We start from the raw sequence: 27,930 nt of genomic DNA on the forward strand, positions 1-27,930 counted from the left end.
TTGAGCAGCTTTTTCGAGCGGGTAATAATATCACAGATGGTAGTAATAGGGTGGGGGTGGACGGTGGTCTTAATATACGGGTATATAAAATGGAGTAAGAAGACGATTGGAATCCAGAGGCCAAGTTTGGGCTCTCCATGGCCCTCAAATTACTCCAAATTGACTGAGAACACTATTGGCGAGCTCTCTGTGAAGTCCCAGCTCACTACACACCATTATCACAAAGCCATGGCCATTTAATGGTGCCAATCTCACACTCGTGGCTTTGACAGGGTCGGAAGAAAGCTGCTACAGAAACCAGACTTGTCAGTGCTGAAGGAAGTACAGTGTGAAATATGATAGTGTATTAGACCAGCAATCCATTTCTGGTAAAATCGTAAGTTTGATTTTGTGTGTGTGGAAGCCTGGTTTTGTGAAATCCGGTCACATATATATATATATTTATCAAAAAATTAAAATACAAAATACAATTAGTTTTCTTAGTCCTCATTACACTGTATTACATAACAGTATTATTTCTGTCTCAAATTAACTCTACATAGTTGGCAGGGAAGAGACCTCTCTGGCCATTCACTTCACCTACCCACCACCCTTCATCAACCTTCTCAATATTCTCTATGATGTCATCAGGATCAAATGTTATTTCATCATCACCAGCTAAAAATCAAAATTTACAAATCAAAGGGTGACAAAGTCATCAAGAATCTATGTATACACAACCGAACAGGCAGATCAATGAAACACATACAACAGTGTAAATACAAACTTATATGGCATATTAACTTGTACTGTAAGAAGTGTAAGGATCAAGCTCACCCGCTTGATAGTCATACACAGCTTTTGCCCTTAGTCCACCACCACCTCCACCACCACTAGGTTGGCTGTCTCCTCCAACTACATCATACAAGTTGTCATCTTCAGCTGCTTCTGGTTTCTATTAATAACACATAGAGACTAGATGGTAGTGTTCAGATAATTTTAAAGGTGAGACTTCATTTATCCAAACAATAACTACTATTTCACTGAGATTACTTCATTAGAATATTGGAATACTACATTATAAAAAGGTTTCTTTTTATAGATGTAGTTTCACACACAAGCTGTGCCTTTAGTAGGCACAGTTTTATCTCCCCATCGTTCATCCTACATGATATATCACATAGAATGAACCCTGACAGCAACAAACTCAATCTGTGGAACCCCTCAAAAACTTTCTACAGTAGCATTTATGTGGCAGCATCTCCGTAATATCAGTGATACAAGCTTTCAAAGTCCAACTACAGTATGAAGGTTGCTAATCTATCATGATGATGTGCATTAAGGATGCTATGGACAGTTTAAAATTCTTTATTAACTATCCACCAAACACACTAAGCAGGGGCGAATCCAGGGGGGTTCAAAGGGTTCCATGGAACCCCCCTTTTGAAAGAGCCTCTCTTACTCAAGATACTCTAATAGAGCAGTCAAATCGAGATACTCTAATAGAGCAGTCACAGTAGTCTTTTTTGAAGAGCAGTGTAGCAAGCTATGTATCTAGTTATAAATCTAGTTGGTGAGGGCATCTATGGTGAGGGCATCTATGGTGAGGGGCAGCTATTGTCAGCAAGTGATGACCTTTTTTTTCTTCTGGTCTTCAACTTACAGCTAGGCTGAAGTTGCAATTCCAAAGTGGAACCCCCCTTTTTAAAAGTCTGGATCTGCCCCTGCTAAGCACAGCTCCTTCATTTGGTCTTGGTTTGTTAACATGATTTATCATACAAGCATGTAGAGTACAGAATAAAGTATTAGGAATGAAGTAGTTATAAACAGTGGCCATAGTAACTGGCTTGAGTGCTGATACACCAAGGAACGATTTACTGGGTAACTTGGGAGCCAGTGTTTACAAAAAAAATTGTGAAACATAGCTACTTACAGGATCTTCATAAAGAGCTCCAGGCTGGCCTCCAGCATCATCATACAAGTCTTCAGGCATCTCATTAGCTGGCGGATGTGATGGTGGAATTGCTACATCATACAAATTATCTCCCTCGTTTTCTTCATGTCGTACATCACTGTACTCTTCATCAGGAGGTGCATCTGGGGGAGCATCAGCATTATAGTACGAGTCTTGTTGTGGCTCTGGCTCTGGCTCTGGTTCTGGTTCTTGTTCGGGCTCAGGTGAAGGTTGACGCTACATACAAGGTGACAATACATATGAGTATTACTAAAGAAAATTAGGAAACCATGTGTGGATGGCATAGGGGTTATATACCTACGGTAGGTTTGATATCCAAGAATGTTTATCACAAACATTGTAATAAATACTCTTCCTCTTTAGTAAACACAGGGAGCCCATAAATTCTACAATGTGGCGGTAATGGACTCACGGTAAACAACATCAAAATTTTAGTAAAAGGAATAAAGTCCACTTTTGGTATAAGTAATTCACTTGCACTAACACACAGTTACCTCTCGTTCCTGAGTGTTTCTTGCTTCTGCTTCTTTTTCTCTTTGCTCACGTTGTTTCCTCCTAGCCTTCTCCTCTTCTGCACGTTTCCTGGCATCCTATAACAATATAAATGTATTATATATGCAGTACATTTTGGAATGCTTGGATCACATATCAATCAATGTGTTTGATTTAGTTTTAACAGCTTTTCATACGATTTAAAAAAAAAAGGAAGCAATGTCACCATGTACTGCCACATGATCACTCAGCATTTTGTCTTGGTCAGTTAGTGAAAGTGGGATCTGTTAAATTTATGGCTTCGAGGAATCAAGGGATGCATAAAGATCCTTAAGCAAAACCTTACAAGTGACTGGTCTCAGTACGAACCCATATGCATCACTCCTGGTCTCAGTCAGACACATGATAGACTGTAGGGAAAGTTCAGATGATGGAAGCTCCAGAGTTAAATACTGACCAGATGATTAGGACTGACCCCTTAGATAGTAACAGACGTAGAAGCTCTATACTATATACAACTAAAATTGTCCAGAATGCTTTCCTCACACATCTTATTCTAAAGCTACCAGCCTCCTCCAAACACCTCCTTTACTAAAGTTACCAAGCCTGCCAGGGCTGTACATTAGAAGAGTAAACCGAGTTTAACTGGAGTTAATCTGCAGCAGCCTCAGGTATCTATGCACAAGTGTCTGCTGACATTACCCGTTTCAAAATTTTGGTACATATCTTAGTGACAACATAAGCAGTATCAGTCCTGGAGCTGCTTTGTACAATACTGACTAGTTTGTCCTAATGTTATGGCAATTCCAATGATGAGACCATGCAGAGATTGATTGTTGGCATGGTGGTGGACCATCTTCGGAACAAGGCTTCCAAAAAGTTGTCGTCTCAACTCTCAAGACTAGTTGCCACCAATGTCTACATCAATTAACAGAGCTCTGAAAATCTAGCAGCACACTTTTTAACTAGGCTCGTTTGTTACATACCTCATGTCCTAGCAACACCACGATGCTCTTCCTCATGCCCAAAAGTCATTCAGTGAACAGGATATTGCTGCTGAAAGCACTTTGGAGGTGCTAATGGTCCCCCCTTTCTCAATTCATGCTAATCTTGCCTGTGGGCAGGCAGAAGATGAAATTTTCATGAGGAAAAAATCAGGGGACTCTGCCTTGGAAAACAATGGTAGCTTACTTATGGCTTTTAAATCCAGTAACAACCAGCAGTTTTCACTTTAGCACCCATTGAATACAACAGTAAGCATCCAGCATTATAAATGCACACAGCAAATGCAGTAAGCAACCAGCACTACTCACTGTAGCGTACAGTGATTGCCATGAGCATTACTTGCAGTGAATACAGTCAAAAAGTGAGGGCAGTAGACAACCAACATTACTCACTGTAGCACACAGCAATGACAAACATGGTACAGTGACATCAATGAAGTGGCAACAACACCACCTACTCAATTTAACATTGCTGCTATCTCATCAGGGCAGCAGGCCTTCAATTTGCAACAAGCACATCCTTATAGGACCAGCTGTCTCAGAGGAACAACTAACTCCTGCTAGAGGTTTAAGCAATTTGTGCTGCCTCACTTGACGGGCCAAGTAGTAGTCGTACAAAAAGATGAATCTCAGCTTTCTAAATTGTTTTAAGCATACTTGAGTCAATTTTCTGTCACAGTTCCTAACGAATCCCTGAACAATGCTGCTAGTGCGATGCTACGTTTATCAGATTGTGGTCGAACAAATGTACTTTACAATCTTGCCAAGGGTATTGGCACTATGTGGCCTGACCAGAGTGATTCATGTGAAACGACTGCCTTTTGGGCTTGTTAACACATTTTTTTGCAGTTGACAATTTACAGTAGGTAAATCACTGTAGTATGTTAATTCATGTAGCTGTATGTAGACAATAGACTACTGTCAGTGGCTGTAAGAAAGTACACTAAAGCAGTTTATGGCTATTGTTGATTCATGGTCATTTAGGAAAAGATGAAACCAAAGTTGAAAAGTTGCATTCCATATTGGCACAATTGGAGTATATGCACCAGGTCAATCTCCTTCATTCTAAGGGGGCTCTTTTTAAGAATCACTTGTATGTGCCAGTGATTCATCTTATTACTGGCATAGAGTTTTGTGAGTAAGAAGATGAAGCTCATATTTTCAAAGTATGTGCATATTAAAATACAGGATGTTTTTATTTTCAGCGAATCGATAACAGTCTCAGACAGGGTAAACCATGTCACTATCAATTACAGCATTTTGAAGAAGCACGTCATGACACAACAGTTGGGTTGACTTACTGTGCACTCTCTGGCATAAAACAAGAGTGTTGAGGATGTAGAGAGATTGCTTGGTCTTCCTCTGATAGAGTAGATGGAAAGCAAAGGGTACAGTAATGAAGCTATGCATCTCAGAGTTGTTCACAACTGGAGGCATGCTTGTGACGAAAGGGAACTATCTGATAGAGGTGTACCGATTATTGGATTGGCTAAAATATCGGTCACCAATATGGTTATTTTTTACCAATATCAGTAACTATCGGTACAGAACAGCAGGAGGACCGATATCGCTACCGATATTTATACAGCAATAGTTTGTACATAAATGGGTTATATATTGGTTTTCTACGTTATCCATGTGCCAATGGCTTTTGTTCACTCAACAACTAGTGCTACACTACGAGAAGCCATACGATTCAAGTGTTCGTTGCTGGAAAGCTTATCAGCCTTTACAAATGAAGCAGTTATATAGTACCTTTGTAATAAAAAGAAAAGTCACAGGATAACCAAGGAACCAGCTTTCTCACAAGTCTTTAAAATGCGGAGTAACGCAGAAATATCCGTTTAAGGCTTCATGGGAGTATGCATAAATGTGTTTACTATCTGATGATAAATGTAGCACACTGAACAAAAACATATACTATGCGATTTTAGTCTTTTGGAAGTAAACCAGTGTGCTTATGTTAGCTACTATGTATCATAGCTTTTCTCTTATTTGATCAGCTAACTGTGAACAGGACACACCTCCATGTTGTTCCATGATGGATAATAACTTGCAGTGTGTCTAGATATTCACTATATTTAGATAAACTTTGTACTCAGAACATCAGAGGCTCTTCACAAGAGAGACATTGGTAGCACTAGCAGCTAACACTGAATCAAGATAGTGGAGAAGATGATACAATGCTAAGAATAATATGCCTGCAGAGCATCCTAGTTCCACTGATGATGTGGAATACATTTTCAGCATGCTGCGAGACACCATGGGGAATGATTTCATGCTTAAGGAGGTACATTTGGATGGAAATGGAATTATTTTGTCAAATTGTATATGTTGTTGCACAAAATTGATAGCTCTAATAATATTATTCATATTTTGGAAATGCAGGTTTATTATGGATGGAGAAAGGTGACAGAAGAGTTCGTCAAAAGAATGGATCTGAAACTCCATTTTATTACCACACAACTTCAAAATGCAGATTTTATGAAGGATTGATGCCAGACTTTAGTGATAAGCCTGCTAAGAAGAAAATCAATTAAATTTGAGATGCTAGGAGACACAGTAATTCCAGCAGAGTCACCTTGCCTATGCATGGTGACACTTCCATTTGCACAAAGTTTCACAATGCACCATTAAGCCTTCTACCACCACCTGTGGGACATCTAATACAACTTTATATGAACATTCATATGCTCGCAAAAAGCAATCTAATGATGTGAAAATTTGTACTACATATCAGTCATAATCAGTTGCACAACTTTGAAGAACTTGTTGTGACCATTCGACATTTCTTGTGATCTGATTCCAGTGTACCAACCTCTGCTCTTGTAATAGGGTAAATATTTGATCCACGCAAATTTTTACATTTAGAATATTCTTGGTGTCAATTACACCCATATAGCAGCACTTCAGATGCTACTACTCAGATAGCTAATTCGTTTTCATTCAGCACCTTCTCCTACTTCGATGATGTTAGCATTAAAAATGGGAAAACACAGGACTACATAATTGCCATTGGCCAATACGATTAATAAAATATAGAAGTTCTCATATAATTCTTCAGTCTCATGAAGGTCAACGGTGGACTACTCAGTGTGATCACTATCAAATTGGACACTTTCAGCCATCTTGGAATGCAAAATATGTAATTACCATGGACTATTTTAAGGGCGCTTAAATCGTTTCCGACCTCCTCTGCTTCCACCCTGCAAAGAGCCAAGACAGATTGCAAACAAAACCAGTAAAACAGATGTAATCTTGGTTGGTGGAGAAAAAGTTTGTGATAAACTTAAGAACACAGACCCTAAAGAATAGAGTATTTCACAAATACATAGTATTGAGCCTTATGACTCCATGTATACAGTTGTGAATATTTTCTGTAGTGTGTGTGTGTGTGTGTTGTGTGTGTGTGATTTTACCTCTTCTTCTGCTCTTGCTAAATTTTCAAATCTGCTCTTCAAACTGCCAGCATTGCCACCTATATACACATATTTATGAACACAATGAAGGCTACAATAACAAAATAACTTACGGACACCTCCTTTGTCTGTTTTTGGTGCACCAGTAAGAGGCTCAACATCATCAAATCCTCTGGCAGACTACACATATTATTAAAGTGATTTCTCTTTTAAGAATTATTATACACATACATGTGTTGATTTGAGTATGAGAAGTGTTTAATCATTTAATGTGAATACATTTACAAAAACATTGTACTGGAATTAAATGGATCCAAAAGAAACAGCTGTGAGTAGTGCAAAGTTTTAAGCAGGCACATAATTTCATCATCTTTTCATCACCTTGCTAGTAGTAGCCGTTATTAAATTTCTTACCATTTTAAATTTTGGGACTGTTGGGTGACATACACAAGTCCTGGGGTATGAGGACAATGAGGTTACAAAATTAGAGGCCTGTGCTACTGCCTAATCTGACAAAATAGATACCATTGGTGGTATTAGATGGGCAAGAAATCTCTAATATCATACTAGTCACAAGACTAACGACATACAAACTGTATGCCAGTGCCAGATGTAATTGTGTCATTTTATATTGACAATTGATACCTTTAGTTTTTCTCTGGGTGAATCTGGAATTGACAACCTCCTCTTAATTATTCACTTTAAAGTTCTTGGCAAAAGATGCTGCAGTAGCAAATTTGTATTGTAAAAAATTTGCAAGCATGTTTGGGCTTGTATTACTTGACAAATACCACCGGATTGCTATAAAACTTAGTAATTTTGTCACTACTTGAATGATCCCTTTACTTTTAATACTATCATAGATATATGACTCCTAAACTCCTAATAGGGATTGATCACGCACCAGAAATAGCCATATTTTGAATGTGGATGTGGTTTCTGTAATTTGTATATAATTTTAATGGGATGTTTTATAGGTCTCCCAATTAGAACTGTGAGTGAAGTGTGCCATCACAGCCACAAGGAAGTAGTGGTGTGTGATATCAAGTTTCATTTCGATACGATAGTGGGGGTAAATATTGAAATTTCGATTTGATTTTTGATAATTTTTAGTTGTGTGGGCGGATTATATTTATAAGTATCAATTTATACACTAAAACTATTGCATAATAAGCCTAGAAAACTGGTAGACAGGCTGGCTACATTGTACAGAACCAATCTTCATTTCTAGCGTGATTGTGCAATCACACACTAAATGCTGTAAATTTATCGAAATATTCTTCAACATTTTGATAATTATCACAAAATATTGCCCTTTTGATAAATATTGAAATCTGCTAAAGCAGTATCGAAAATTGATACGATAACGATACTGATTGATATATCGCACACCACTACAAGGATGCCATACTGCACTGCCGCAAATCTGCACCTTGTGTTGTCAGCGAAAAGAACTGGGACATAAAGGAGGACAAAGGTAAGTCTGTGATGCGTGTATTGTACGTACTTCAGTTAGTGAAAAGGCACACCTCAGGATGAAACAACGTCAAACAGTGAAAAAAGTCAAGCCCATAGTCTTATGCAATACCAAGTTATGCTTGATCAGTTAGTTAGTTAGTCACAGCTAGTAGAAAATTCAATTAAAGAGAAGATTCCATGGAAACTTGTTGGAAAGATTTGGGGTCATTCTGAACACATTTTTGAGCTTGGTTATGCTTAACCAATACTGCCAAGCTATTTTGAAGGAAATCTGGGGCTGTTTTTGGGGTGATTTTAAAGTGTAAGAAAGCCCAAAACACCATAATCCCTAATATACAGTACTAGAGCTGTGAAACCTTACCAAGTAAATCAAGTTATCAGTTATTTTTTCCATAACCAAATAACAGATCTGTAACTCGTATGTTTTGAGTGAATATCATGTATGTATGTTTTGAATGTATGTTTTTACTCTTCTCATGCTTTAACATTGATATCACACAAATAGTATAGTAGTACAGGTTAATAATCACTTGGTGCCTATTACGTACTTTGGCCGCTATTAAGGCAATCTGACAAACTGTACTACTACAAATTTTAAGGTACACATAGTTTACATACTAGGTATAGCATAAAAATTGTTACTCAGTTCAATTAACTGGGTTATGAATTGCTCAGTAACTGGTTATGATATTCTGTCCAGTTTCACAGCTCTATATAATACTACCATACTGTATGACACAACCATTAATAGGGATTGGATATGGTGTCACGTGCCCAATATACTACTTGTACAATTGACATCACTAGTTAGATACGCTTGCTATCGCTTTAAAGAGTTACATTAAATACTAAAATTTCTTATTATTTTATGTTTTAATAGTATAATATCTAAAGTTGAGTGATATAAGCTGTTTCAGCAGAAGCCACTGACTGGCCTTTCCCACATAAGTAATTCATTACATCGTGCCATTTTGGTACTGCTTCTACACTACATTTCTGTTCCGTAATGATTGCAGAGACACTTTTGTACTGTTCTTCTTTCGTATCGCTATGTAATGGACATATGGCATGCTATCAATAACAAAAATCTTGGCAGTGTAATATTGTGTTGTTACCGATGTCATATTGCACCGAATTGCATTGACCAGCAATGTGCAATAATGCATTGAGTCAGTACAATATTCACCAAGTCTGTGCATCACGGTTATTTCTGCAACCGAAGCAGGAAATAACATGAATAGCTAACACGTGTTACCGACTGCTAGACAATAAAATGGAAGTTTTCCTTAAGTTTGAGGGCTCCAGTTGAGTTGTCATAAGAGATAGAACAATAGAGGACGAGCTCAGGAATGGTATGGCACATTTTGTGTATGTGATATGATGGGCCAAGAAGGAATTGATAATGAAGGTAAAAGTTCGACAACCACACAATACCTCCTTCAAAAGTATGAAGAAAAATGGAAAAAATTTGCTGATGTTGCTAATATATAAGAAAGAACTTAAGGATGGAGACTATTTTAACAGTGGCTGTGAAGCCAGGACAGACTGCAGACGCAGGGTGTACTATCCAAGGCGGCTCGCCTAAAGTGAGGCAGTGAGCTAGTTAACAGTAACACTTATATGTAGCATAGTGCTTTTACTCGCTTGCACAGGAAGAGGAACTGACATCCAAGAGTGCTGGTAAAATTAAAAAGCCTACAAAGATTGAAGCCAATGATTTAGCAAAATTGTTCCCATCTTCAAGTGCCATAAAGTGACCAGTCCTGAAAGACACAAAAAGGCGTAAACAGTCATGGTTACAAGACAAATGAATGCAGATCAAACAAAAGCTGCTATTTTAAAAGAATTTGCTAAGGACTATCCATCAAATGTTATGTAACTTCGTTCAACTTCATTTTTATATGAATACAACTTCTTGAAGCACTTATGTCAGGTTCTTTACGGCAATGCAATGGCCAATAAGAGAGGAATCCTATACACAAAGGAAACAATTTTGCTCTGCATGCAGGTAGTATGTGTTATGGTAAATATTATGCATGTATAATAACAAAGATTTTTTCACAGGCTGAGAGACTGGACACTGAGTTACTGAGTGTTGAACCAAGAGACAATCAGTACTTTTACAGTACGTTCCATATAATGTAATGCAACTCTTGGTTAAAAAAAACAAACAAAAACACGAGTGCACCATAAGGCATTTGAGCACCTGAGTGGATCTTGGGTGTATCTCATCCCCAAACCCACATCCACAATTTTTTATTAAACATTCCATAATGAATTTTCAATATTGTGTAATAGTTATCATTATTATACATTTCTGTATTGTTCTAATTGCTGCACGTTATTGAGTCACGTGATTAAGAATTATTGCCCCGTGTAAAGTGTTAATCATTTCACATTGGTGCCAAAACCTGGGAGGAAGAAGCAGCTATGGCAACAAGTGGAGGATTTGCAAATCCTTGCAGGATGAAGACTCGAGGACCTGGTTCAAAAGATTTGAAGTATGCGCTGTTGCCAATGGTTGGGACACAGTGAAGATGTTGTTACGCCTTCCCACCCTTCTCAAGGGACACACCTGTGCGATATTTGATTCCCTGGACAGATACTTACGAGTATTTAAAAGCAACGCTACTGAAGCACTTGAGCCCAGACACGGAGGAGGACCACTTGACAGCTCATAAACAATTGTCTGTGAGAAAATTTAGAGAGGGTGGAAACGGAAACAGATATTTACGAGCATTTAAAAGCAGCGCTTTGGAAGCGCTTGAGCCCAGACATGGAGGAGGACCGCTTGACAGCTCATGAACAATTGCCTGTGAGAAAATTTAGAGAGGGTGGAGAGAGCATTGATGAATTGGCTCGCGATCTCGAGAGATTACTCGACAAGGCCTCTCCAGGACTGCCTGCAGCTGTGAGAGACTCAGAGCTATGCTTCCATCTGATGAACTCTCTCCCAGAAAGGGTTGCTCTACAGTTGAAGCTGCACACTTATGTGGAGATTATTGCCAAAGCTAGAGAGCTCTGCCTGATTTACAGTACGGTAGATACTACAAGTGCAGCTAAAATTAATCATGTTGCTGAAACCACTCGTCTGGACTGGATGGAGGCTACCCTACAAAGCCTGTTTGAGCAGCTACTAACTCTTAACATTCATCAGAAGGGGCCCACTCACTGCTTTGTTTGTGGGAGGCTAGGCCACATCGCAAAGAATTTCAGAGCATGGTGAACTCCACCAGCAACTGCTGCCTGCTTCAGATGTGGGAACCTGGCTCGCAACTGTTGGCAGCAGGGAAACGGGAGACCAGAACATGCAAGCATGGAGTGCTCCCCCTTGCAAGTGAATGCTCGCACAACACAACAACACAAAACATTCCAGAAATGAAACACCGTGCACACAACATAGTTAGGCTTGCATACACAACAGGGAAGGTAAATGGCCAAGTGATGCAAATGCTCCTAGATTCAGGTGCCTCCTATTCTGCTGTCAGCAAACATGTTCAAATTGACCAACTGCAACCAGGACAGTGTACCCAACTGGTCAATGCTGATGGCAGAGTATTTCAGCCTTTAGGCACATCAACCATGATTATTACCTTAGGGGAACTCTCAGTAAACTACACATAGTTGTGGAGCAGTTATTTGTACCCATCATACTAGGCTGTGACTTCTTATCACAATATGGCCTCATTCTAGACATCCAGGGAAGAACAGTGTACCGGTTAGGATCCCCAGACTTCCTGAACGTTAATAGCGTAGAAATGTGTGGTCCTCTAGTCATGGATAATGAGCTGCCTCAGGCTGTGCCCTGTAGGAGCACTGGTTCCTGTCACCTTGACCTTCCCAACAATGTACATCCTGCACTCACACACACATTGTCAATGAATACAACACACTCTTCTCACAACAGATAGAATGCACCAACATTACACAGCACACCATTGACACTGGTGACTCTCCACCAGTTAAAGTACCATCCTGCCCCATACTCTTCCATTATGTAGACCGTGTCCAACAGCAGCTGGCTGACATGGCCCAAGAAGGTATCACAAGGCCAAGCAGCAGCCCCTGGTGTGCCCCAGCAGTATGTACCCAAGTCAAATGGGGAAATACGAATGTGTGTTGACTTTGTCCAACTTGAATGCAGAAGATTCATACCCAGTCCCTAGAGCTGATGGACTTCACCATTGTTTGGCAGGCAAGCAGATCTTAGATTTGAGAAGCACATATTGGCAATTCCCTATGCACCAGTTTTCCATCAAGAAGACTGATTTAAGCCCAGGGCCCGGATACGGCCTGTGGGAGTTTGTGGTGATGCAATATGGGTTGACAGGAGCCACTCAAACCTGCCAGAGAGGACTTGACGAGATCTTTTGTGAGTGTCACGATTGTGTGAATAACTACGAGGATGATATTATTATTATTGTCTTTTCAGTTGACATACACTCTCACAAGGAATATTTGCGACGGGTGTTGGGGTAACTTAAGACAGCTGTTCTGCGAGGTTCCAAGTGCCTCCTGGGGCAAAGCTCCATCACACACCTGGGCTTCCACTACTCTGCAAAAGGAGTGACACCCTCTGCTGACAAAACTAAAACAATAGCTGAGTGGCCAATACCCAAGTCCTCCAAAGAGCCTCAGTCCTTTTTAAGCCTTGTTAATTTCTACAGAAACTTTGTCATTGGCTTTGCAAACATAGCTGCTCCACTCAACAACCACCAGTTGCTGATCCAAATTCAGTACCCACTTCATTTAGTTGGAGAAAATCCCCCCTGCATCATTACAAGCAACTATGGCATCAGCTGACAATGACAGATTCAATCCTGTATAGAATGATGAAATCTCCCACCATGGTAGAGGAGAAAAGATTGGTCATTGTTCCTCTGTCTTTACAGCAACGATTTTTAGTAGAAGCACATGACTCATGCAAACTGCCTACTGGGTTGGCATGGCCAAGGAGGTACGTAGGCCATTACTGTAGCCACTGCAAAACATGCCAGGCCACCAAGGCCCACCCTGCAACTTCGAGAGCCACATCCTTGCAGATCTTTGCAAGGCCTTCCGAATTACCAAATCTCAAACCACACCATATCATCCAAATGGAGACTGCAGGGGATTGGGAAGAACATCTTCAACTACTCTTGTTTGCACATCGCACAACAAAACACTCTTCCACAGGCTTAAGAATTATTGCCTCATGCAAGTTCGAGTGCTAATCATTTCACAATTGTACGAATGTCTACTTATATATATTTTAATTGTAAGTCCTCAGTAGTCTTTGCAGGCTTTTATTTTTATTTTTTACAATCTATTATTGAACAGAGAGTGCCAGCGGTGAATTCCATTAGTGCAGAGCTCCAGCTGCGTACAATTAATGTAGTGCAATTTACCCTAGGGAACTGCTTATTAGACCTGCTTATAAACCAGGTGCGTGCCCATATCTGCCAAGAGACTGACTGTGGGTGAGAGCCTAGTTTTCTGAAGTTATTTTCAAAAACTCATGTGTATGTACATACGTATGTTTGAAGACTAATTACTAAAGACTTTAATAATAGGTAATATGAAGCAAGATAACTGCACCGTTTCATGTGCTTCATCACTGGCAGTTCTGTAATGATTGCCAAGGATCACTGCTTCATTCAACAGTTTAGACAAGCTAGAAAGAAGACTGATTGACCACACATGCCCATGCGTCTTGGAATTTAGGTCATATCAATGTACATCGAATTTGAAGAATTCTCAGAGTACAATGCTAGCCAGTGAAGCATTATGGATATACACGGTTACCATCATCAATTTGTATGTAAATCAACGTGTGATCACACCTGGCTTAGTTGTTCTTATGGCAAGTGTACCGAGGATTGTGGAACAACCACTCCTCCTTTGTTTTCATCTTCATTGTCATCTCCAAATGAATCACTTGTATCATCAGCCCCAATATGCTTCATTCACTCTGTTGAAAAAAATCAAATGTAGATATGCAATAAAGAACTGATTAGGGGTCATGCCATGTGCAGTTCTTATTTCACAGCTATTCCATCTTTAATGAAACTGTTATAGAACAGAATTTATCTTTGGTAGATAATTTATAAAACATAGCGAAAAGCAAATAGATGAATTTCATTTGTAGCATCCAAGAGGTATTGATGTTCCATCAAATGGTAATATAACCTTGTGACACATCTATACATCATAATCCTTTAGTGTTTTTAAACAAAATGAAAGGTAAGAACCAACGTCTTTTGAGATGCAGCTTAGCACTGCAGTCATATGATCTTTGTATTAAGCATATTCCTTAGTTATTAGGGTTTTTGTTGTAGGGTTCTTATTGTGTATGCATCTTTCTTTATGTGGGGCGTGTGATAGTGTGTTACTGATACTATAAGAGAGGCGCATCCCAGTGTGGGACACGGCACTAATTAGAGTAACTGAAGTGACACGTTGTATCGTGTACAGTCAGGTCCATAACACTGATGAAACCTGATAGTTGTTGTTTGCTTGAGAGTCTAACCTATCAACATACAATTGCCAATGTTCTCCAATTCTTCTTAACCAACCTAACAATTCTGTGAACTCAGTAGAATAGTGCTTGAGAATGTATGTATTACTTTCACTTTGCTGCCCACATTCCTCTAAGAAACTATAGAATTTTGAAAGTGATCTCGTAAGTAAGATATGTTTGAAATGAATACTTTCAATTACATATTGGGAAAATCCTTCATTACACATTGCAAGTGAGCTGGTCATAAAAAGCTGTTAATTTCTTCAAAGAATGTCTCCCATCCTCACAATACCTGTCCCTCACAATACCTGTCCCTCAGATCTGTCAGTTATGTTAGCTGTTATAGCATTAGCCATAAAGTTAGCTGTCCATGAACTGTACCCATGGCTGTTTCTCAACAAAGGTTTCTGCTCAGGATGCAAAAATCACCAGTCACGGCATGTCCGCCATTTATGTCATGGAGGGGTGAAGACACTCTTGCACAAGCTCATATTGTACCAACTCAATGTATCAATGCACTGACTCAATGTATTACTAGCCAGTGCAATATGACATCCGAGTCAATGTAATACGACATTGATAATGATGCAATATAACATCACTAACAGTCAGAAATGCAATTTGATTTTTGTTACTAATGGTATGCCATATGGGCGGAACATAGCTGAAGATGAAGTATAATGGCCACTGCACTTTTCAGTAATTGATTATTGGGGTGCACATTCAGACACATAAATAATTTTATTGCACCATTCTTTCTTTTGATGCACTATGTGTGGGTTCATTAGCCATAACTATGCTATGCTATTTAAAAGTAAGCAAACAATTAGAAGGAAAAATTTGAAATTTTAAGTTGGATTAGGAATTAAAGAATAAAAAGAGGGAATAGCAAAAAGTAGTGAAACAAGAGAGGAAGCCTATACCTGTAAATATACTAATGGACAATTAATCCCTAAATCAGTAATTTAGACTGAATTAGGAAATTAGACTGAATTAGGGATTAAAAGTCCATTAGCATATATCTGCAGGCATAGGCAACTCTCTTGTTTCACTACTTTTTTTATTCTTTGATCCCTAATCCAACTTCTACTTGTATTTATACAACTGAGTACAAAAACTGACTTTATTAGTGGCACTACAATAAAAACAAGAGTCATCTTAACTGCGTGATGGGATACCACATTAACTACATACCCCGAGTGTCCATGCACTTATTTATTACACAATCTATAATATAAATATTCTCACCTTATCTTGACGGTCAGCCTGGACACCATATTTCCCTCCAAATCCTTTACTAGCATCAGTTTGTGACTCGTGTTTGGACAAGTCTGACTGATAATCCCATCCAGCTGCAGACTAAAAACAACCACAAAACCCAGTACATGTTAATAACTTATTGCTATATACAGTGGCACTTCTATAATATATTAATTTAAAATTTATTTATTAAGGCTTTACAGCACAAGTGCTGACGGTCGGTAGTTAAGTTTGTGGATAGCCTTGTCCACTTTGTTCTTGGTTAGCATAAAGGACAGTTTCTGAGGTCCCTATAGAACTCTACCGATACAATTTTACCTCTGGAAAAGGACAACCTCCTTATAACAATATCAAAATCAGTTGGTCTATTATATCTTTAAACAGGCTGTAGGACCAGGTGTCTTGCAGAGGCCACAGGCTGAGGTACAATCAATTGTGGGTGGGTAGCCAAGCCAACATATCATTTGAGGGGTTCTAAATAACATAGAAATCAAGTGTCAGCTCGTTCTATGTACAGTGAATCCTCACTAATCTGAACAGCTCTGTTTTCAAGTTGACAAAGGTCTGTTCAGATTAACGAATTTGTTTGGATTAGTGAACCCACTGACTATATACAGAACCCAGTTCAATTACTCTAATAGAACATACACTTGTTTGCAAAGTACTCTGATAGAACAGTCATTTGTACTGTTCAAATTAGCAAGTGTTTGGATTACTGGAGTTTGGATTAGTGAGGATCCACTGTACTTTAAAATTTTTTCCCTAGGCGAGAAAGTGAAAACTGTGGCTGCTAGTATTCTCTTCAAGTTGATGATATTAATGCTACACCGTGACATTGGTATATCAAGTAATGCTAGACAGCACTTGTGCTGTAACTAGACAGCACTTGTGCTGTAAAGCATTAATAAATAAACTAGTGTCCATTTGGTTCTACTTCGGGTACTAAGAGATAATGAGTTACTCTCTAGAATTCCTATGGATATAATTACATGAAAATAACAAGGAGAAAACATCCTGACCACCTGGTAGACTCCTGTAAGCGTTCGAGCGTAAATCAGATGGCTGCAGGTTCGAGGATACCTAGGTCCAGTCATGGATTTTTTCTCCTTTCTCCAACTTTTCAAACACACCTTAAGTAGTTTAATAAATAAACTAGTGTCCATTTGGTTCTACTTCGGGTACTTAAAGATAATGAGTTACTCTCTAGAATTCCTATGGATATAATTACATGAAAATAACAAGGAGAAAACATCCTGACCACCCGGTAGACTCCTGTAAGCGTTCGAGCGTAAATCAGATGGCTGCAGGTCCGAGGCCACCTAGGTCCAGTCATGGATTTTTTCTCCTTTCTCCAACTTTTCAAACACACCTTAAGTAGCTAAAGTCTTTGAGCAGGCTGTAGGACCAGGTGTCCTACAGACCTTCAGCACTTGTGCTGTAAAGCATTAATAAATAAATAATAAAAAAATAAATAAAAACGAATGGCAATGATGTTTATCTTGCCTGGAAAGTAAGCTAACAAGTCAAATAAACACATGGGCTTGATCATGTACAGGTTACTAACTATTTTAGTATCCTCACTACAGGTCTCTGTTGCCTCAGACATCAGTTGCATAAAGAGAAGATAAAATGTACAGTGTCCTTTATATGGAGGGTCCCTTAATAGAAGTTCCACTGCATATGACAGGGCCAGCAAAAAAAAACTGGACATTTGGGCACATAAAAATTCACCTACTTTTTCAAACTTTCACTTTTTATTCCATTACACTATGGCCATACAAATTTCAGCACTTACTAAACTGCTAAGTAGCTCTGTAGTATAAGTTAGAGAATGTACTTGTAGCTATTCCACCCAGGTGATTATATATGCGTAGTAACTATATAATACCTATATTGCACTAATCACATGCACATTTGATTGTAACACATGCAGCACATGCATACATGATGTAACAATAAGTAACGTGATGAAGGATTATTCGAGAACTTGATTAGTTGTATTGGCACGTGTATGGATGAACTATTGTATTGTTGATTGAATGAACTGTGTGTATTACATTGGTAACAGATGATGGCTGTGTCACAGGCTAAACACATTAGTTTGCCCAGTATGTTTTCAAGTGGAAACATTTCGGAGTGGTTTGCGCGATTTGACATTTGCTCCAAGGCTAATGGATGGAATGACGAGACTAAAGCACTCAAATTGCCTACGCTACTCGAGGGAGAGGCACTAGCATCATGGCTAGAGTTGTCGGAAGAGCGACAAGGCGATTTTAAGATAGCGAAAGAAAAGCTTGTTGGCAAAATGACACCGTTGCCCTTTACGGCTTTGGAAGAGTTTCACGCCCGGAAGATGCGCCCAGGAGAGGCGCTGTCATTGTTTACCCAGGACTTAAAGCAACTTTTACAGACTGCCATGTCAGGATTAGACAAGAAAGCTGGTGAACAGATGTTGATTCATCAGTTTTTGACAGGTTTACCAACCACAATTAGTCGGCAGCTACGTGCGACAGGTGAGACAAATGAACTCGATAAGGTGGTGGAACGGGCTCGCCTTTTAATGACAATCGACAACCAGGACCTTCTGCATAGTGTAGCCGCTACAGGGACTTCTTCAGTACCCAATCAGCCAAATAAAGTAACTCGTTTAATGGACCAGATGGAATCGCTCACGCAGCAAGTACCAGCCCTTACAACACTCAAGTCAACTAACTCACGGTATCGTCCAGGACCAGTACGATGCTTTAACTGCCAAGGCTTACGCCACCTGCAACGGAACTGCCCTAGTCCTCCTTACCAAGGCCGACAACCAAGATTTTCTCGAGGCTGTTTCAACCCGGACACATTCAAAAAGAGTGCCCGCAGCAGGGAAACGGGGAAGGGACATCTGGAATGGGTCATCGGCGTCCCAAACCCTAACTGTAGACCCACCCACTTCCATAGTTACTGTAGCTACAATCAAAACAGATGCAGCAGTCATTCAGGCCTACTTTGGAAACAAGTCAACAGAAATGATGTTGGATTCTGGTTCAGCAGTATCACTGGTAAGGCAAGATATTGTCAAGAGTTCTAAAATAGAATCTCAGATGCCACTCTCACAGATACAGCTAGTCACAGCATCTGGAGACAAGTTGCCAATTCATGACTGTCTTAAGGTTACAATTAAGGTGCAAGGGGAGAAATTCACACATGACTTCTTGGTGGTTGACAAGCTGATAACCCCAGTCATCCTAGGAATAGACTTCCTGCAGAAACATCAATTAACTCTTAATTTCAGTCGTACCCCTGTTGTGATGACCAAGAACACTCATACTGCTGCAGCAACTGAAGTGTCAGTTGTCCTCAGACCAATTTGGGCTGCACACCAGCAAATACGTGAAAGATATTGTGGCACCATAGGACTAGAACACTCGGAGGAAAATATCGATGAGTGTGCCAAAGTTTGATGAACCAGTTCATATTGAATTTCCTAGTTGTGCTAACCCCATGTTTGAGTGTGTCATGAGAGAATACAAGGAGATATTCAGAACATCACCAGGACTGACAGCAGTAGCTCATCATTACATTCCAACTGCTGGAACCCCAACAAGAGTACCTCCAAGACGAATCCCTGCACACTTCAAAGATGAAGTTCTTAGACAACTGCAGGTATGCAATGTTAGACCAAGGAATCATTGAAGAGAGCAACAGTCCTTGGATGGCTCCTACCGTATTTGTGAGAAAGAAAACAGGAGACCCACTTCCATTACCAGACGAAGTCCAAGACAGACTAGCAGTTTTTTCTACTTTAGACCTGCAGTCTGGGTATTGGCAATTCCCCGTCTCAATTAAGGATCGTGAAAAGACAGCATTTTGTCCAGGCCCAGGAATGGGACTCTTATCAGTTCTGCCGAATGCCATTCGGGTTAGCAGGGGCACCAGCATCTTTTCAGAGGCTGATGGACAAAATCCTTAGAGACTTACCCTTTGCGTCCACTTATATTGATGATATATTGGTATTCTCCTCAGATCCTGTCCAGCACAACAAACACTTGTGTAAGGTCTTTCAGCGGCTCCAAGAGGCTGGTCTAACACTCCGGTGTAAGAAGTGCCACATTGGGTTATCTCAGGTAACATATCTGGTCATGTATTTTCTGCAGCTGGTATGGCCCCAGACCCCAGGAAAACCCAAGCCATTGTTGAGTGGCCACGTCCCACAAGTGTTGCAACAGTTCGACAATTCATAGGACTAGCTAGTTATTATAGACGTTACATTGCACACTTTGCCCAGATTGCAGCACCACTACATAGGCTTACACAAAAGGGTGCAACATTTGACTGGAACCAAGAGTGTGAATGTGCTTTTGCCCACCTGAAGACTCGACTGTCCACAGCACCAATTTTATCCTTTCCACAGTTTGACTCCAATGCCGATGTCTTTTCATTGTATACAGATGCCAGTTCAGCGGGTGTGGGGGCAGTTTTGGAACAGAGTGGTGCAGTGATAGGCTAGCATACGCTAGCAGATCATTGACACAAGCAGAACGGCAATATAGCACAATTCAGAAGGAATGTCTAGCTATTGTTTATGCCACGAAACAGTTTCGTCACTACCTCTTGGGTCGCCACTTCAAACTAATCACAGACCACGCACCACTGCAGTGGTTGAGTGCTCAGAAAATGGAGGGGCTCTTGTGTCGATGGGCCCTCAGGCTTCAGGAGTATGATTTCTCCATTGTTTATCGGAAAGGCTCACAAAATCAGAATGCAGATGCCTTGTCACGGCTTGAGACCACCACAACACGCTCTCAACCTGCAGCTGCTACTATTTTAAAGCCTTCAACATTCTCGACAGAACTGAAGAAGGCCCAAGAAAAGGATGAGTACATTCACCAGTTAATTAAACCACTTGCAACATCACAAACTACCCTCAACGGTTGTCATTGGCGAAAGCATCCACTACGCCGCTATTGTCAGATTTTCCACCAGTCACTATTGATCAATGGTACTGTTTATCATAAGTATGCTCCAGGACCAACATCAGACATTGTAACTATTCCGATAATTTCTAAAGCTCTCCGTCACCAGTTATACAAAAGAATCATGATCCTCCTACCAGTGGCCGCCTAGGAACTGATAAAACACTAAGTCGGCTACAAAGTGAAGCTTACTGGGCAGGTATGTCAGTAGATGTAGACAAATACTGTCGTGAGTGTGTTGTATGTCACAGTTGCAAATTCTCTTCTCCTCAGAAAACTCCATTGTCTTCAGTCCCTATGGGTAAGCCATGGGAGATGGTTGCCGTAGATGTGCTTCAGGTACCGATATCATATCACAACAATCGCTATCTACTCGTCGTCCAAGATTACTTTACTAAGTGGGTGGAGGCAATCCCAATGTTGGATCAGACTGCCGTGTGCATCACCAACGCAGTAGTTAAGCTGTTTGCCATGTTAGGATTGCCCCGAATTGTGCATTCAGACCAAGGGCAAAATTTTGAAAGTACAACTCTGAAGCAAACGCTTGAGGCATTTGGGATAAGTAAATCACGAACCACAGCCTACCACCCACAAGGTGACGGTCTTGTCGAACGTTTTAACCGTTCACTCTTACAGTTGCTTCGGTGCTATGTTCAGTCAGAACCAGATCGGGAGAGATATTTACCATTAGTCTTATAGGCATACTGTACTGCAAAGCACACATTTACGGGTGTCTCACCCTTTCAGCTAATGTTTGGTCGCCAACCTAAGCTACCTGAAAACTCTACTGATGCATTTGACACTACAAATGCATTTACGTACAAAGTTAGCAGAGTTACAGGACCTTGTTACCTCGAATTCAGCAGCAGCTGCACACAGGCAACAACATGGTTATAATCGATTCACTAAGCCACAGCAGTTTGCTCCGGGAGACCTAGTCTGGCTATCTATCCCCACTGCCGGTAAACTAACTCCACACTGGGAAGGTCGATGGAAAGTGGAAGAAGTGAATAACAGTGTTAATGTAAAAATCTCTAATGATTACCAGTCAAAAGTTGTCCATGTCAACCGGCTAAGACATCGACTCCAGCCTTCCCTAGATGACACATACCTCTCAGACAATAACCAGGCTATTGACATTGAACATTTGATTGCTCCAGAGCCTACTCCTTCTCGACGATATCCTGATCGCCTCCTGATAGACTGCAATATTAAGTTCAGGTCGAGCTTTTCAAGGAGAAGCATATGTAGTAACTATATAATACCTATATTGCACTAATCACATGCACATTTGATTGTAACACATGCAGCACATGCATACATGATGATGTAACAATAAGTCACGTGATGAAGGATTATTCAAGAACTTGATTAGTTGTATTGGCACGTGTATGGATGAACTATTGTATTGTTGATTGAATGAACTGTGTGTATTACATATGATCTGTTTTGTGATGGGATGTAGTTTGTGTCCTCAAGCAATACTGCAGTGCATGCATCATGGACTTACCTTTGCCCTCCTTTGTTCCCATCTCTTCGTTGACAGAGCAAGATGCTGATTCCTGGTGGCACATTAATGGTTTTGTGTATTAAATAATAAAGTGGAGATTTGTCTGTATTTTTGTGCTACCACACCCCCAACAGTTGAAGCAAGCAGATTGGTTGCAGGCTAGCTACACGTATTGTACTCTGTATTGTATTCCACGTTAGGGCTGAAACAGATATCCATATTATCTGGAGGTCTGGATATATTAATTCATTGTCTGCATGGATGGCTGTAATCTGAAGCCATCAAAATTAATAATTTCAAGCACTCTCAAAATTGTCATTGATACAAAACTTCCACACTATTCATTGCCTAATCATTAGATTATGAACGTGTATGCATGCTTGTTTCCTAAATTATGAAACATGCTCATGACAAAACTATATAAGATACTTACAGCAACTGAAGATGTCACTATCCATTTGCTCAGGATAGTAAAATTGTTATACGTTTCAGCCCTACTCCATGTGTAAGACTGTGCAAACTATGCAAAATGGTCTTACACTTGTAGACCTTGCTTTGCAAAAGACTCAAATTTGTGCCACCAGTGCTATTGTTAGGTTCAGTGTGATGTAGGTGATTGTTAATGTCTATTATTAAAGGGCACAAAGTTAGTTACAAAAAATTGATTTGTGTGCACAAAATTAAAACTCATAATTGAAACTTGTTGGCATTAGTATAAAACATCAGATCTACAAAGTCAAAAAAGCAGTACTTAATTTTTGGAAAGGCTCTATCTATATGCTTGCATATATTCGGGTCTTGATTTACATGTATAGCAGGAAAAAGCCCTGGGGGTACCAAAGCATTGCCATTGGTAGGCAGTATAACCATGAATACAGTAAAATGATTATATGCTGACATGTACCATTTAAGTTTTAATATACACACTAGTTATAATACAGTATAAAAGTTCTATTCTTTATGCACTTACATCATCTTGGCTATCTTTGTCCACACCAAATTTGCCTCCAAAGCCTTTACTAGCATCAGTCTGGGAACCATGCTTCTCCAGTTGTGTTTGATAATCCCAGCCAACAGCTGACTACAGTGTAACATACCAGTAGGAGAGTGAGCACATGATATATTTACGTGTTGGTATACCTTATCTTGACGATCCTTTTGTACTCCATACTTGCCACCAAATCCCTTAGTGTGGTCAGTTTGGGATTCGTGTTGTTCTAGTTTGGCCTGATAATCCCAACCCATTGCAGACTAAAATATGTATAAATGATGTTAATAATGAAAGTATATCACAGGAACATGTATATTGTATGCTGTAACTTACGTATATTCATTCACATATCTATATCTTACAAATATACACAACACACCTTGTCTTGTCGATCCTGTTGTACTCCAAACTTGCCACCAAACCCTTTAGTGTGGTCGGTCTGTGACTCATGTTGCTGCAATTTAGCCTGGTACTCCCAACCCACCGCTGACTGATATAATAGACACAATATCAAATAGTAGATAAAGACATGCATACCTTATCCTGTCGGTCCTTTTGTACCCCAAACTTCCCACCAAATCCTTTAGTGTGGTCAGTCTGTGAGACATGCTTATCTACTTGAGCCTGATAATCCCAGCCATGGGCAGTCTACAGCATTAAAACGTATACAACTGTTGCAGTCAGTAGAACATATTAACCTTGTCTTGACGATCTTTCTGGACTCCAAAACGACCACCAAAGCCAACTTTATTATCTGTCTGAGACTGATGTTGGGCGCGTTCAGTTTGATAGTCCCAGCCAACCACATTCTAAAGGTTAACAATATTAAAATATTGAATGTCAATACATATAGTGCTAAAGTGTACATGTGCAGATGGATTACAGCACACAGTAGTGTGTCATGTGCTAGCACGTCACACCAGTGTACAAAGAACAAATTTCACACATATATGCTCTGTATTTATACTGCCTTATTAGAATGGACCAATTTTTATGGTAAAGGTTACCTCCTCCTTAAGTAGTTCACAAACAAAATGATATATGAGTCATGCTTTAATTTCTTAATTTACCATGCTGAATGCTTATTTAACAATTCTATAGCAATGAAAGTTTCAAAAGTTTTCATGATTGTATTAGAATATGTACAACTGTTTCTGTCAATCAAAAGATTCAGTTGTCAAAAGTCAATGTTTGTTCCATTTTGTAAAATAAAAGTCCTACTGCCCTTATTTTTGTGGCATACACTTACATACATTCACACTTTACAAGTAAACACTTTCTCACTCAATACAGACATCTCATGTGGAATGTACACATATCCCTTCATGGATACAATATGAATACAATAGGTAGTAAGTATACAGTATGCTGATTGTCAATGTATCACAAACACATGTACCTTATCAACACGATCCTTTTCTACTCCAAACTTACCACCATACCCATGAGAGGCTTTGGGGCTGAACACATGTTAAGAAGACACAACTATACTATTTTATTTCAACATGCATTGCTCAAAGGATACCCTTTGTCCATTTCCTCTGTAAAGTAGTACACAATATATATGTAAATAATATGTGCATAAACTCATGCTTATAACTAACGTACATATGTTGTGTATGTTTATATTAGTGCTGAAACGACCATGGATTTGTAGTACTCGAGTACTCTTTAATGTTAATGATTGAGTACTCACGAATACTTGCTATTTAACATAGCTAGTCACATGTGCATGTTTACACTTTACATTACTTTATTCACTTTAGCAACTGACCCCACAATGCAGTGAAGATCTACAATTATTACCCAAATAATTACACGTATTTTCAATTTGTTTTATTGTATAAACTTTCAAATGAATTATCAAGTTAAAAACATTTTGTAAATGACAAGTAAAAGCAGTACTTCTGTATACCAACAATGTCAGTTCACTCAAATACATAATTTGTTGATACATGTATGACCTGGATCACTGGGAATTAAGATATAAGAATTTAAGAAACATTTTTTTTAAATCAAGCAGGTTAAAATCGACTTCCACTGAGATTTTTATTTAAGAAAATAATCATGTTGGCATTCTCTGGAGTCAGACTGCTTTGTTACTTGTTTATAACAAGACCTGCTGTAGAAAATATCCTTTCAGCTGGCACAGATGTTGATGTATGCATAAGTATCATCTAGCCAAAACTGCTACTTGAGGAAAACGTCCACCATTAATTTTCCACCAATCTAGGCAACAGTTTCCGGGCTCATCACACTTCAAAGGAGGCTCTGTTAAGTATCTATTCACCTGCACTTCAGCATCATTTAGATTATCTGCATCATTGTTGTCACCCTCCAGCAAGAATGCTAAGGCACTTGGAGATTTTTCTGTATTCACAGGGGTATCATGTTCACCAACTCCTTCATCTTCACCATGGCTCTGTTCAGCATCATCTTCATTGTCTTCTGAATCGGCTTCTAGTTCTTTAACTTTCTGTTTAAGCCTATCAACAACAGCAGATCGTTGATCTTCATTCAAAAACTTCAGCTGAAAGTACAGTTGTATCTTGGGTCAAGTACAGAGGATGATAATATGGCTACTTTGGTCACAATGTCTGACCCATCTGGATTAAATCGTCTTTTGATCCCCATTGTAACTGTTTGTTTAAATCTCTTTACAGTTGGTACATCACCGCTGGTAGTAATCAAATGCTTTTTAAGGTGACCATTAACAACAGGGTAAACCAGCGACATTGCCACTATCTTGGCCTCACAAAGTTCTGTTGTGGCCACCTGCAAAGCCTTCAAAATCTTCACCATTTGTCCCATCATCACCCACTGATCATCTTTTAGGTACGGGTGCTTATAATCAGTGCTACTCACAGTATCATCAAATAGCACAGCATATATAGCCCACCTTCGCTCTTCAAGGCACTCAAACATCTGGTAAGTGGAGTTCCACCATCTTGGATAAGGTGGTGTTCAGGTACATTAATTTGTTTCTGCTTTTGCTTTAGAGCTGCCATGGCATTACTGCTGTGTTTAAAGTGCCCTACCAACTTTCATGCAGGAGCTGCCAGCCGAGTAAGTACACTGTCTGACAAACCACTGTTGATTGCCAGCTGCAATGTGTGGCTGAAACAGCTGACATCCTCCCACCCCACCTCTTCAACAGCCACTGTCATGTTTGCCGCACTGTCATGAATGATTGCTATGATGTGATCATCAGGTATGTTCCATTCTTTTGCAACAGTTTGAAGCCTGCTTGCAATATTAACCCCAGTATGTTGTTCAGGCATTTCACGAGTCTGGAGCACTCGACTGACCATCTTCCAATTATCATCGATATAATGTGCTGTAACTGTAAGGTACGTAAGCTTCGGTGGCATTACTAGTCCACAAATCAGTTGTCAGTGCTAGGTACTGCGACTCCAACTCCTTGCACAATTGCTCTTTAACATTGAGATACATTCGGCGAATCACAGAACTGATGTGTGTACGTGACGGTATAGAATAATTAGGTTCAAGCAATCCTAAAAGATTTTGAAACCCACTTCCATCAACTGTTGAAACTGGCCGCATGTCACGTATGATAAACTGAACAATCCTGTTTGTTACCTTTGCCGCGTAGTAACACCGATTAAAAGAAACTATATTAGTTTGTCGCTTGTGACTACTGCTACTATCTTCACCAGTCACGGTCTTGTATTCGTCAATATGTTTAAATCGCAAATAGTTGAAGAGGTTTGTGGTTCCACCGGTGTACGCTAATTGGACATCATCACAAAGAGTACAGCTGGCTGTTTTAATCATTTCACCATCCTTTAAGACATCTGTCAACTCGAAGTACTCCCATATAGGACTGCTTCTCTTTCGCTTCGCCATGCATGTAATCAATCTCAATAATTCGTATGAAATTAATAGCCTATACGCATGTGATATAGCTCCCGTGATCTTCTCGAATACTCGAGCACTAAATTTACTATCTGAGTACAAAATCCGTTAGCGAGTATTCGAGTACTCGCTGTATTCGTTTCAGCCCTAAGTTTATATGTTGATGAATATATTGAATGAATTACCACTCACTGAAATGAACAATTATCTAAAAAGGTATTAATACAATGAGCAGTATACATACACAGGTTTAAAAAAATGTTATTACCAGATCCTTCACTTTGAATGAGGTATACTATAATAAAGCTAGTTGATTTGTACGGTACACGTCCAGTTTTCTCAAGATCATTATTGTGACAATTATGTCCCGCTTCTAGTGCAAGGTGTTAATTCGTGGTAGTGCATGATGGCTTCCCTGAGTTTGACCATCACGTTTGTAATGATGTATTGCAACAACTGGATTGATTGCAGAAGTACTTCTCGTACTG

General features: G+C 39.6%; 1 protein-coding gene across 1 annotated transcript in view; it reads right to left on the reverse strand.

Moving 5' to 3' along the window:
* Positions 1-423: 423 nt before the first annotated feature.
* Positions 424-27,930, reverse strand: part of LOC136259875 (src substrate cortactin-like) — a 33,922-nt gene continuing 6,415 nt past the window's right edge. Inside the window, exons 3-16 of the mRNA XM_066053430.1 lie at positions 25,092-25,107; positions 24,966-25,026; positions 24,265-24,375; positions 24,104-24,214; positions 23,946-24,056; positions 23,716-23,826; positions 23,546-23,656; positions 16,096-16,206; positions 6,983-7,049; positions 6,870-6,928; positions 2,449-2,544; positions 1,913-2,170; positions 817-934; positions 424-657 (exon numbers count right to left, since the gene is read on the reverse strand). Of these exons, the coding sequence (XP_065909502.1) occupies positions 524-657; positions 817-934; positions 1,913-2,170; positions 2,449-2,544; positions 6,870-6,928; positions 6,983-7,049; positions 16,096-16,206; positions 23,546-23,656; positions 23,716-23,826; positions 23,946-24,056; positions 24,104-24,214; positions 24,265-24,375; positions 24,966-25,026; positions 25,092-25,107 (1,475 nt within the window). The 3' untranslated portion in view covers positions 424-523. The remainder of the gene's footprint in view (positions 658-816; positions 935-1,912; positions 2,171-2,448; positions 2,545-6,869; positions 6,929-6,982; positions 7,050-16,095; positions 16,207-23,545; positions 23,657-23,715; positions 23,827-23,945; positions 24,057-24,103; positions 24,215-24,264; positions 24,376-24,965; positions 25,027-25,091; positions 25,108-27,930) is intronic.

This window comes from Dysidea avara, chromosome 7 (assembly GCF_963678975.1).
Source record: "Dysidea avara chromosome 7, odDysAvar1.4, whole genome shotgun sequence".
Classification (NCBI taxonomy): domain Eukaryota; kingdom Metazoa; phylum Porifera; class Demospongiae; order Dictyoceratida; family Dysideidae; genus Dysidea; species Dysidea avara.